The 12,937-nt window shown below is 29.9% G+C and overlaps 3 protein-coding genes across 9 annotated transcripts in view; 2 read left to right on the forward strand and 1 right to left on the reverse strand.

The window, feature by feature from the left end:
- Tsp26a (Tetraspanin 26A) overlaps nt 1–12,937 on the forward strand; it is a 183,850-nt gene that overhangs the window by 142,420 nt on the left and 28,493 nt on the right. The window lies entirely within an intron of this gene.
- LOC139986132 (very long chain fatty acid elongase 6-like) lies at nt 340–3,921 on the forward strand. The gene is made up of 3 exons (XM_072001191.1): nt 340–429; nt 2,096–2,506; nt 3,084–3,921. The coding sequence occupies exons 2-3, from the start codon at nt 2,178–2,180 to the stop codon at nt 3,619–3,621; spliced, it is 867 nt and encodes a 288-aa protein (XP_071857292.1). The 5' UTR covers nt 340–429; nt 2,096–2,177; the 3' UTR covers nt 3,622–3,921.
- On the reverse strand, nt 7,365–12,773 carry LOC139986798 (uncharacterized). 7 transcript variants are annotated; one of them, XM_072002413.1, is made up of 8 exons: nt 12,574–12,773; nt 10,477–10,674; nt 10,052–10,389; nt 9,934–10,003; nt 9,552–9,832; nt 9,014–9,098; nt 8,753–8,827; nt 7,365–8,240 (listed from the first exon to the last, which is right to left on the reverse strand). In XM_072002413.1, the coding sequence occupies exons 1-8, from the start codon at nt 12,623–12,625 to the stop codon at nt 7,543–7,545; spliced, it is 1,797 nt and encodes a 598-aa protein (XP_071858514.1). In that variant the 5' UTR covers nt 12,626–12,773; the 3' UTR covers nt 7,365–7,542. The 7 variants fall into 7 exon arrangements, with proteins under 7 accessions (XP_071858514.1, XP_071858513.1, XP_071858510.1 ...); XM_072002412.1 differs by having other exon boundaries at nt 9,552–9,844; XM_072002409.1 differs by having other exon boundaries at nt 9,552–9,844; nt 9,934–10,389.

The following is a 12,937-nucleotide window of genomic DNA, read 5'->3' on the forward strand; positions in this document are numbered from 1 at the left end:
ACATTAGTGAGAAATGAGAATGAAAATAACTTATCTAATGATTCAACATAGATTCATTCTTAAGGTTCGTGCTATAGTCACCAGAGTATTGTATTGCAGCAGTTATTGTCCACTACATTAATAAGCCACAATACGTAACGAGATTATGTTTAACTTTTACATACATCATTACCTGTAAATTTTACTATTATAATTACAATAGTACAATAGTGCCCCATAAACGAAATTTTAGTAAGTTAGGGTATTTTATGTAATATATTCATAAGAACATCATAGATTGATGTTGAGAGTGGGATAGCCGATATATACTTGAAAGTGTTCTCCTACAACTGACAGTAACGATTGGTTAATTGAACATGTAAGAAGGAAAACGGCAAGTGACTTGTCTTTGTATTGTCTTATTAGATCCAAGTAATATTGCACAAAACTGTAAGTATTAACGTTCAAGTATTCTATTTTTCAACAAGAAAAATCTAATCTGAAATTGAAAATCTGACCCACGATTTATTTTAACAGAGTAGATATGAAACGAAACAGTTTTGAGAAATTTATTCGATATTCGTGACGTACAATGTTATGACTAAATTGTGCATATTTATACTTCCAGTAAAACTATCATGTATTTTATTAAGAAGAGAAAAGAAAAAAGTTTGATGATTTGATTATTCTCTGTGGTATATCGGTTGTGCTCCGTATAATGTATTGCTTTTTATAAATTGAGTTGATTATTTTCTCCAATGCATCAGTTATTCCCCGAATTGTTTTCTGTAATTTACTTTATTATTTTTTGTCAATTTTTAAATTTTTAATAACGATACCTTTTCTCAACAATGAATTACTAATTTTTTATCGAATAAAAATGTAATCTTTCCACGTTTTGCTTCACTTTTATCGTAAAATTTATAATAGGAGCATTTATCCTGCGGTCGATGTGTATACTCGTCATTGCTTGATTTTACCTGCGCATCCCATAACGGATTTTTGAAACTAAACTCCGCGATTAACAAGTTAAAAAATATATATACGGATATTTCTGTATCATAAATTTATGCAAATCGAATTTGAAATTACGTTATGGGTTAATAGGGTACACACAGCTGAGGTTGCCAATGGTAACTTATCGACCGTCCGGGTTTCTCCAATTTATCCTAGTTCTTAAAGCGTCCAAAGCAATTCTCACCAATCATCGCTAAATTATACCTACGAATATGTAGCATACACTATAAAATTTCAGTTATTCGTTGCACAAGTAATCAAACGAATTCTTAATATTTTTTATAATACTTTATAAGTATACGTTATTTATTCATAAGCAATTCTATTTATTAGTATATGTAATTTAGTATCAGTAATTTAGTATACAAATATATATATTTAATATTGAATTTAATTCAATATTATTATTTTTAAATGTTTGCCTAGTGAAACAGTAGAACTACCACGTTTTCTTTCATACCGGTGAGTTTTGAATATATTTTCGAGGGCATAATTTTGATCAACTTCTCCCTGTACATATGTTGTTCGACCATAGTTTTCGAGATATTCGCAGAAAAAAAGCTGTCGATACTACTATAGTGAATTATTCTGATTATAAATTTTTTTATATATATTTATATATTCTATTATAAAAGTAAACGAAATTTTTCTTTTTCACTGCACTATTTATTACATACAAATAATGTTCCTACTTTGTACGAACTACTTTTATATTTTCTATTTATTTTTCGATTATGATTACGATCTACAATATAATTTACACAAGTAATAAAAGTATTTGGACTGGAAATTTCTAGGATTTGAATAGAGCTGTCATTTTATAAATGACAATCCTACACACAGCAGATTTGAACGTTTCGTTAGAACATTTCATATAGTATTTTAAAATCGCGTTGTAAGATTGTTTGAAAAGCAATTTATTATTCGTTTGATATGATCAGTTCATTTGTTACCTGGTATTTTTATTTGTTCCTTAATTTCGATAGAAACGACTAATCTGCAAAAGTTACTCTGAACTATCATTCTAAATCTTTTGGATCTGTAATAATATTTCGTGTTAAGTATTAATTAAACATTATTAATTTGTTTTGCTTTTCAGTAGATTGGCAGCAGAGGTGAAAGAAAGTTGCATCTTTTCTTTAATTTCGTAACGACCAGCAAGTAGAAAAATATATTCCAAGATGATAGACAAATTGAATCATGCGCCGCTAACTGTACCTAATTACTCGTATGTCTTCAATTTTGAGAAAAACTTTGTTTACTCAGATGCTCTTCCGATAATTACGAACCATTATCCGAACTGCTTCTATTATTCTGCCATTTATGCCATCCTAATTTTTGCTGGAAAGCATTACATGTCAAATAGGCCGAAATTCGAACTGAGAGGTGCGCTTGCCTTGTGGAATATGTTACTTGCGGTATTTTCCATTTTTGGATTTCTTAGAATGTCGGCGGAAATGTATCACGTGTTAAGCTATTATGGGTTCTACCATAGTGTTTGTGTACCTAGGTAATTTAACATTCCTACCTTATTTTAGCTTTTAAAATATTTTCCGTAGAATAGTAACTTGAAAACTAATCATTAATTAAGTATGCATTGTGACAATTATTTACGAAAACGTACTATCTAACGACCTCGATCATCTCGAAATACATTCTTAAGGTTATCATTTTGAACTTTCCTCTGGGTGAAAATTGAAAGATAAAGATTCCATTTGACTGGTTCATATGGTAATTAACGTATTAAAACAATCATTAAAGCAATCCTACGTTGTTTTATATTTGAAATGATTTTACAATTATAGTGCCTTCGTCGTTTAATTTTTCGAGCCTGGACCTACACTATATACAAAAATATTAGAACTTAACGATATTGAGTTTGCAGTAGTATTGCGATCGCGCTCGTTGGATACAAAATTAATGGTTGATGATTCGTTCATATGACACGATTATCACGTTTCTTTATCATCGAATATTGCGGGCGGCATCCATCCCTCATCAAAGCGGTACATAAAATCTATTTACAAAATAAAACGATATTCCTAAAATGTTAATTCATAATAAAACCATAATTATGTTCTTTCTAGCTTCCTTACGCAAGATCCCGTTAGTGCATTTTGGTCACTGTTGTTCATCCTATCGAAGATCGTGGAGTTTGGCGACACAGCTTTTATTGTACTACGAAAACAGCCGTTGATGTTTCTACATTGGTACCACCATATAACAGTTTTTCTTTACGCATGGCTATGTTTTGTAGAGACTACGGCATACGCCAGATGGAACGCTGTAGTAAACTTTTTCATTCACTCCTGGATGTATTCTTATTATGCTCTGAAAGCAACGCGCTTCCATCCACCAAAATGGATCGCCATGCTGATCACTACGTTACAGACATTACAAATGATTTGGGGTTGCTTTGTAACTATTATAGCTTACAGCTATGTAAAAAACGATCAAGTCGAATGCCACGTTAAGCTCCGAAACGCGCAAATTGGTCTGCTGATATACTTCAGCTATTTCATTCTCTTCGGTAGATTCTTCAAACAGGCTTACCTATCTAACAAACGTGGAAAGAAAGTCGAAAAGAAGAATGATATTAATGACAAACTCATCAAAACTAATTGAAGCTCATACAAATTTCTGAAAACCTTTTCTAAGGATGCACCCAAGCGACGTCTTTTATAAATATTTTATCAGAATTATTTTACAGGTACATACATTTGCATTTATGCATATGCATTTCAAGAAATATAATAGATTCTCCAAATCTTTGTTAACAAGTGGCCGTGAAAGTTGCTTGCGACAGGATGAAAATCACGAGTAAAATAATATAACATCAATTGTTGTACATTGAATTTAGCAATAAATTTTATGGCAACTCGCTTATTACGAGTAGACGAATTAATAAAGATATTTTTAAGGAGATTTTGAAACCCTTTTTCTTTAAAAATGACTTTTCAACCAATTATTCGATGAATCTGTTTCCGAACATTGTAACGTTTTTTTGTAAAACGTTATATATTAACACGTTGACGTCGGTGTTACGTAGAAGGCATAAGAAATCACGAAACCGATAGATCGCTGGTGACCTCTTCGCGTTACAGTTCGAACGTTTCACGAATAAGATAAAAAGATTGAATTTGCATATGACATAGAATTAATTATGCAAATCCAACAGACTGACGATTCAAAGCGTTACAAAAGAATGATTCAAAATGTTTTAACAGACTGGCTCGAGCGCTTATTTTGCAAGATTTTTCTACTGAGGCTTTAGTCCCTTTGGAGGGGTTATCGTCTGGTGTATCTCAGAAGCGCCTATTCCGTTACTATTTGGTTATTTTTTCGATGGCTGTGGTATACAGGATGTCTAGCCTAAAATGCCAGAAAATGTGAACTTGGCATTTCTTCTCTGTGAGAATTCACTATATTTCAAAGGTGATAAATAATTTCTTCGCGAAATTTTAAAATTTTCATACTTTTTCTATGTACCCCATTTTCTATGTACATACCACGATACCATTTTATGGTTCTGCGCAAACAACTATAATAGGATGACATCTGATCGGATAGATCAACCTCCTTTTTAGCATCATTATAAAAAAAAATAATAAAAAATAAAAAAAAACAGTGTCTGACTTTAATTTACTATTTTTCTCCTGAACAATAACATACCTATGATTTTTGGAAGTAGCTAGCATACATACTGGTCTGTTTTTAGTCCATTTTAAAAATTTAACGTAACCTAACATTATTTTCGTCGTGCATGTTCCTTACACGTGCCGTTGTTCTCTGACGAACATGCATGACTATTCTTTTTACCTGTACGGAATTGAAAAATTTTTTGATTCGCGCTATGAACGTTTCTTATAGAAAAATGTTCACAGAATTGCGTGAGATGGTCAGAATTCGCGTCAGACCTCTACTTTTTAAGAAAAATCGAAAAGAGTACAAAATTAGGGCCAAGGCGGGTCCCGTCAACTTTACTTAACATTTATAAATATATGCAAATTGATATTGACAAACTATTGTATATCAATGTATTAGTTGAAGTCCACGGAATTCATTGAACTCAATAGCAATCGTACAGCTTTTGTAATTTTGTTATAAATTGAAGTCAAAGTTGAAAAATTGCGGTCATGTCGAACAGTCTAATGTGGTCCAGCGCCGCCCCACGGAGCAGACCGTGAATTCGGGTGCCGTCTCACGGAGAAAACCATGAATATCGGCGCTGGCGTCAACGTGTTAAGGACAAACTGTTTTACTCTTATCCTCAAGTCGTCGATCGTATTTTAGATAATTTCGATGTTGGAATATCGACCAGAGTTCAACGATGGGCGCCGTTGCACTTGAAGATTGGCTCGGTTACCTAGGAAATCAAATCGTTGCGGATTCAAATCCACCAACTTTCGTCGCTGAGACAAAGGGTCCGCGGCTCGTGCAGATAACCAGCAGTCGAGAGAATCACTGTATACACGTGCCGCGTCGTTGTAAAAGTAAAATAGCCGTGCTCTTGACTTGCACGATGAAATCCTTTCGATTCGAAACCTTGTATGCACTCGTGCAAATTTCATCGCTGCGTACGGTTAGTTTAAAATTAAAGAATTAACCCTTAACCCTTTTAGTGCCGAACTACTTGCTAATATCGTTGTATATGCGAACCCACCTTACTATTCGCATCATGAGAGAACTTTATCACAAAATAAATTTATAAAACGTTATTGTTACGATCGTTCGCGGAGAGACGCGATCGCGAGGAAAACGCGTCAGCGAGAGGCGTAAATTCTCGCTACGATTCGTATAATCGAAGTCGCGAATTAGTCATTGTTCCCCTGTTTCGATTAAGATAACAGAGGTGGTTCAATGAATTTAACACTGTATTAACAGGTTAATATAGCTTGTATATTTAACAATAAATTAAGTAATAATAAAAGCGTCACAAATTATTTAACGATGAATACAGTTAAAGCGTTACAGAAATTCGACCCGACTTTACGATACCTCTCGATGAATTCGGTAGACTAAGCGACTTTAATTTCAATCATCAGACCTCTCGATGTATGTCGTTTGAATCTTCAAATGAGTCTGATTGCCCTTAGATCAATTCTTTGTCTTCTCGAGGAGACGACCCCCACTACGCTCGGGTCACGCCACCGTTCGCACCTATAATCACGTAAGCCACTTTCTTTGTTACAATAAAATAACGGACCGAAATCAACGTTTCTGGAATTCGCTGCTTGGTGACAACTATGCGCTCGTCGATACATTGTATATTTTTCGTCGGGCAAATAAGACAATCTGTCTGCGACGTTGTAGGGCCGCGAGCGACGGTTAGAAATACGATCTATACTAAGCCTCGTGGCGTAACAGTTATAAATGGTTGAATTTCTCTGCAAAAGACCGATGTGAGATGTTCCACAAATTGGAAAAATTCTCTATGGGTTTAACTTTTTGTTATATACCGCGATAGTCGATACCGTGACTGTTATACGTCAGTGCCATAAGATAAAAATTCGACACTGGAGATTTGCTTGAGGTCGTAGTCGCAGGCTTTAGACGACACTGTTTAGAACAGGATATCTCCCTATGTTTCACAAAATAATTTTACATCGACAGTTAGTTCGAGGGCTCGTTTTATCAATTATGCTTACTATTTATTTACGTGAAAGTTAATGTCAGAGAGGGAGTAAACGTGCTCATGCCCGTATCTTGAGTTGATTACCATACAAGTAAACCAAGTTGATCTTTTCTGAATTCCATATTCAGTCGCTTTTTACGTATGTATGTATGTACATAATATTTTCATAAATAGATTATTTCTATTGTAGATGTTTTGTCTTTAAATATCCATTTGAAGCTTGAATTATAAACTAATAATTAGACTACCTTCTTTCTGAACAAGGTTTAAGGATATTGTTCATTTATTTTAGTCAAATTAAATTTAAAACATTAATATTTTATTTTTACATCTCTTGAGAGTGAAATACTGGAAGAAAATTTTGATCCTTTTCTTACTTTTGTTTATTAATATGTACATTACATTAATTTTTTTTAAATAACTATACGAAATTTATTTAGAACTCTTATTCTTTTAGATATTAACTCCCAATATAATATTACAAAGATAAAATTTTTAAAGGTAATTTTATCTCTTAAATTTAAGTTACCATAATTAAACGGTTGTGTTAGCCATTACTTGTGTCTGCTTTACAAACCTAAAAAATTTCATCAATATCGATATTGAATATTTTGATAAATATTATTAGTAAAATATATAAGTATTCATATGCATGTATAAGCCAAAAGTTTACATGATTAATTGACTATTAAAGTATATAGGAAATTTCTTCACTTAGGATTGTACAAAATTATTTATGTAAGATCCTCCATGCTCGTCTAATTTATTATTCATTAAATATTATTGTTTTTATACAGTAACATTTCATTTATTAAATATGGTAACTTACTTATATAAAAATAAATTCTGCAATTTCAATAAATTCTAAAATTGTTTCTCACATTGGATATACGTACAATTCAGTAGATTATTTATTGTTTTTGCTTCCACGTTACTAAACTGTTGGTTGTTATTTCTTTTTCATGTTCGCTATCTTCTTCATTATCATTTTGTAAAGTTTGTAATTTTCCATATTTAGCTTCAAGTTTCGCAATTAACTCAGTATCGTCAAAATTTTCGATTTCCTCCTCTTCTTCTTCTTCTACTTCATCCTTTTCTTCTTCCTCTTCCTCTTCTCCCTCTTCCTCCTCCTCCTCCTCCTCTTCCTCCTCTTCCTCTTCTTCTTCCTCTTCTTCTTCTTCTTCTTCTTCTTCTACTTCTTCTTCTTCTTCTCCTTCATCCTCTTCTTCTTCTTCTGTTCGTTCTTCTTCTTTTAACATTGTCTTTTGCACAATTCCTATTTCATTCTTTTGATTCATTTGATTTTTATTACTCTTATTTTTTTTGTTTTTTATTTCATTCCACCTTATATTTTGATTCCCTTCTTTTCCTTCTTGTGTTCCTAATGCTCGTTCCTTTTTTTCATCCATGTCATCTTTATTCCGTTTGTTCATTACTTCTCCTTCCTCTTCCCCTCCTTCTTCTCCTTCCCCTTCTTCTCCTTTCTCGAACTCAGTATCTTTTAGCATAACAACCTGTTGTTCTATCTTTTTATCCTCTTCTTCTCCGCGCTTATATTTTTTTGTTTCTATTTTTCCACTTTTCTCTTGCACTTCTTTTTCATGCTTTCCTATTTTAAAAATTGTTTTGTCTTTCAATATAATTTTTTATTCTATATATTTTTTCTCAGAAGAAATTAGTTTAGATTGATTTTAAACAGAAATAATAACTTCTAAACATTAAAAAAAGTAAAGATCATCATTATCATTAAAGGTGCATAAAAATGATATTTTAGCTTTCATTTAAAAGCACTTATAATAATAATTTCTTTGTTATTTTAAAAAATTTATATAACCCCTTACAATGGCATGATATTTCTATGATTGATTCATGAAATAAAAGTATTTTTTAAATGAATTTTATAACTTTCTCAATTATATTTTAAAACATTGAATAAGTGTGAAAGTTAAGTAAAAGCGTATTTAAATTTAACATACAAAATAATATTATATTGTTAAATATGAAAGATGATTTAGTAAATATTGTATAATTTTACAATTCAAAAAATTGAAATTACATCAGAATTTTGTCTAAATGCAATAAATTATACTATTTGTAAAACGAAAATGTTACAACATTTACCATTATTCCATCGTTTCACAAGGACAAAATGTGCAGCGACAATAAGTGCCACACCAACTCCAAACTTCATTGCCACTGCAACCATCACATGTTATTTTTTATTGAGATTTCAAAAGTTTAATGAGAAATAAAGAAAATTTCAAAACTATGAAAATTATTTATATCTATGTTATATTTTATGTCAAAATATGAGAGCATGGAGGATCATTTTACATTATGAAAAGATTGTAATTCAATTTTGCCACGCAATATTTCACTTACCGCTAGTGGATTCTTCTTCTATTTCTTCTATTTCTGGCTTTACATCTACATCATTAACATATTCTTCCGGTTCTGTGTTTTCTACCTAATATAAAGATGATAGTGTGATAATGTGCTACTATTTAAGAAATTGTATTGTAGAATTATTCATATAAAAGCATACGGTAACATATAATTTTCTAATTTTCTGTAGTGAATAAAATTATTAATAAATTAGTATCTAAGTAATATCTTTTGTAGCTAATAAATTGTACATCTTTCAATAAGTGCAATTTTCTTTACATTTGTTATCAAAAAGAGAAAAATTTCATAAAAAATTATAGTTTCCTGTTTTCTACATAAGGAGATAAAAATTAAAAAGATATAATAAAATAATTTTTCAAATTACAGTGAACACCAACATCTTTATATTCAATTATTGAAAACTCATTAAATTTTTTATATAGGAGAATACATAACATAAAATAAAGTATGTACAAGTAATACTTTTTATAAGTTTTATTACTTTGATAATGATGTCTAATCATATTAAGTTTACCTCTTCTAAAGGTTCTATATTGTCATCATTAATTTCCTTAACACCAGGAATGTCGTCTAAAAATGTCTCAAATATGTCTTCATTTCTTGGCATTTCTAATATTTTATCAAATTGGTTATCTACTTCATTTAAAACAGCTTTTTCATCCGAGTCTTTCTCTGTACTAATACCGTATATTTCTTCTAATACATTAGTATCATCAAACGTTGAACTAATATCATCATCTTCTAATGTAACTTCTGTGTGCTTCCTGTTTTCATATTTACTCTCGCGGCTTAATTCTGTATTGATATCTTATGTTAAAGATTTAAAATTTATAAGAATATTTTGAATATACATTTATATTCACTACTATATTTTAATGTTTTGTATCATGTAATACCTTCTTTATTTGGAAAAATTTCACTTTCTTCTTCATTTGATTCATTTTCAGTTACAGTTTCCTGGTCTTCCTCTTCTCCTTCTTCTTCTTTTTCTTCTTCTTCTTCTTCTTTCTTTACTTCTTCTTCTTCTCCTTCTTCTTCTTCTTCTTCTTCTTCTTCTTCTTTTTCTACTTCTTCTCCTTCTTCTTCTGTAGATTCATTCAACATTTCATCGTCCTGAACTTCTCCAGATTCAGTTTCTGTATCAGTTTCAGTTTCAGTTGCAATTTCAGATTCAATTTCAGTTTCTGTAGTTTCTAACTTTTCATCGTCTTCATTATACCTCCTTTCATCTTCTATTTGTTTAGTTTTTTCATTTTCATTATCATGTGATTCTTCATTAGATAGAGACAAAGAATCATCTACCCACCCATCAAAGATAAAGGCCCAACGAGAAGATTCTAATGGTGTACTAACTTATAACATGAAATATATAGTGTTGACATAATACATTAAATGTAATAACTATAATTACATTAAAAATATAGAGAAAGTTTACTTACTGTCTGTAGTACCTCTGTGCTCAATAATAACTACACCGATTAAGCCAACAAGCATTGTTAAGACAGTAAAAAATATGATTCGAGCACACCAGTGTCCACCTGTAGTACTTTCTTTATAAATATGTATAGTTACGTTGTCTGTTAAATTTTCACTAGCATTTCCCACTGTAGGTGATGGTATAATATTATCTTCTTCATCTAAATATATTGAAGTATAATATATTGAATAGCTAAATGACAATTACTAATTACTGATAAAATGATTATTATAATACGGCATAAAAGTTATTTTAAAAAATATTGCATATTGTACATACATGCACAAACATAAGTATGTATGTGCCGTGCGTATACAAATTATATATAGCGTGTATATAGATTGTAATGTTTTTATGTGAATTAGAAATTGAAATATGATCGAGAAATTTGTTAACATTATATTATAAAAATTATTTTTAAATGTCAAAAAGAATAATGCTTTAGTTTACTCTTATTTTGTTTATTTAAAATCTTTTTAAATAGTTATCAAAAGGTTCATTTGTTATTCATTTACTATATTCTGTTTAGTGCATATTTTTTTACAAAAATAATGATAATTTAATATCAATGTTAATAATTAAGTTAATAATAATAATAATTATTATTATTTGCGACATTATTTTTTTACGAAAAGTTTTTTCTGTAATACGAAAAGTGTTTTCTGTAATAAACTTCGAGATAAGTATAAAATAAATAACAATATAACAACTTAATAGACAAACTTTAAAATAATACCAAGCAAAATACTGTCATTTTTGTAAATCATTATTGTAAAAGAGTACTTTTACAAGTATTCTCTAATATTGAAAGTATGTATTTCCATTAACACAATATACATCACGAATCTATATTTACTACTTTATTTGTTTATCACAATAAAATCTGTTACTTGTATATTTCTTCATTGAACTAATAATCAAATTAAAAGTATTAAATTAATATTTATTATAAATAGCAACGGATTCTACAAATACGTAAAATATATAAATAAATTGACGAAAAATGTTTTTGGACCGGATAATATAGGTTGATCTATTTTTGAAAGCCAAAAGCTAGGCTGATCAAACTTCTAAGACCCTGTATTTTCTAATTTCAGCAACATTGCCAAATATGCCTCAAAATATCTGAGGCTTTACGTTCGGTATAGCATTATCGTAACACGCCCACAACGCAATAAACAATTTAAAATATAAGTTCAAAATAAAATTATATTATTTTGTGATAATTTGTAACAAAAAGCATAAATATAAATAGGAAATTTTCACTGATTTCATATTTTGAAGCAAAAATAAGCGGCATATATATAAAAATTATACATACGCTTGGACGCGGAACTCGCGTATACACGCACGTGCTTGCGCGTACATATACACACACGCACACACATGTATATACTATAATTTAAATAAGAGATCACTGAGTTTTATAAATCTTTTTCGTAAAGTTTCATCAAGCTATATAGTAGCAAACGAATCACATAGTAGCATATAAAAGCAAAAGTTAACTTATGATATCTGAATAATTTTTTAAGTTATTTTTTCACTATTCTAAAGTTTTTACAATTCTAAATAATGGGATTCACAAAATATTTTATAAAGAATGTGCAAACTATAAATTATAATTATTTAACAATTGTATTGTAATTGTTCAATATAAAGTATATTATGAAATGTGATACGTGTATATAAGTATATACACTTAATACGTATGTATGTATGCATTATATAATATTTCAGTATTAAAACTTGTAAAATGAAGCATCAACAAATAATGTTCAATAAATATTATCATTTAATAATATTTTCCTATAATCCCTCTTTCGTATTTAAAACAAAATAATGTATTTAATATTTTTTTTTTTATTTTAGAAAATAAAAAAAAAGAACAAAAATTAGTTTAATATATCGATATTTTTAATGTATAAATATACTGTGATAATTTTAGAAACGAAAATGAAAGCACTGTCACTTGATATTAATAAATACAAAAGTTAGAAGTTGAAAATTGAAATTATAATAATTCTCTCACACTTTCAGTATCCTATTTTTTTTTGTTTACCCTTTTTACGTTTTTTCTCTCTCCGTTTTCTTGCTTGAACATCACCAGACATCTTCTACTAGGAAATATAACTGTACTTTTTACAATCAGAGAAACGCCAAAAATTAAGTTTTTAAAAAGTCGAACACGGAACCACGTCTATTATAATTTGATTTGTAATGACTTCAACAAGTGTTGACATAATACGAAATTCCCTAGTTACTATACTTGAACGTTTCTTCACGATGTTAGTTCTCAGCAGGTTCTCAGTATTTTCCAAACCTTTTCCATGTTCAAAATTTCAGAGAAGGATATGTAATGAGATATGTATAACAGAAGCAAGAAATTACAAAGAACTTAGTGTTGTATAAATATGTAACACATT

The sequence above is a fragment of the Bombus fervidus genome, chromosome 4, assembly GCF_041682495.2.
Source record: "Bombus fervidus isolate BK054 chromosome 4, iyBomFerv1, whole genome shotgun sequence".
In the NCBI taxonomy this organism is placed as follows: Eukaryota; Metazoa; Arthropoda; class Insecta; order Hymenoptera; family Apidae; genus Bombus; species Bombus fervidus.

Coding starts and splice junctions, on each gene's coding strand:
- LOC139986798 (XM_072002409.1), bottom strand. CDS start 12,625: ATGTCTGGTGATGTTCAAGCAAGAAAACGGAGAGAGAAAAAACGTAAA. Junction 9,099..9,551: donor ATATAGAACCTTTAGAAGAG/GTAAACTTAATA, acceptor TCTTTATATTAG/GTAGAAAACACAGAACCGGA. Junction 8,828..9,013: donor AGAAGAAGAATCCACTAGCG/GTAAGTGAAATA, acceptor TGATGGTTGCAG/TGGCAATGAAGTTTGGAGTT.
- LOC139986132 (XM_072001191.1), top strand. CDS start 2,178: ATGATAGACAAATTGAATCATGCGCCGCTAACTGTACCTAATTACTCG. Junction 2,507..3,083: donor CATAGTGTTTGTGTACCTAG/GTAATTTAACAT, acceptor TGTTCTTTCTAG/CTTCCTTACGCAAGATCCCG.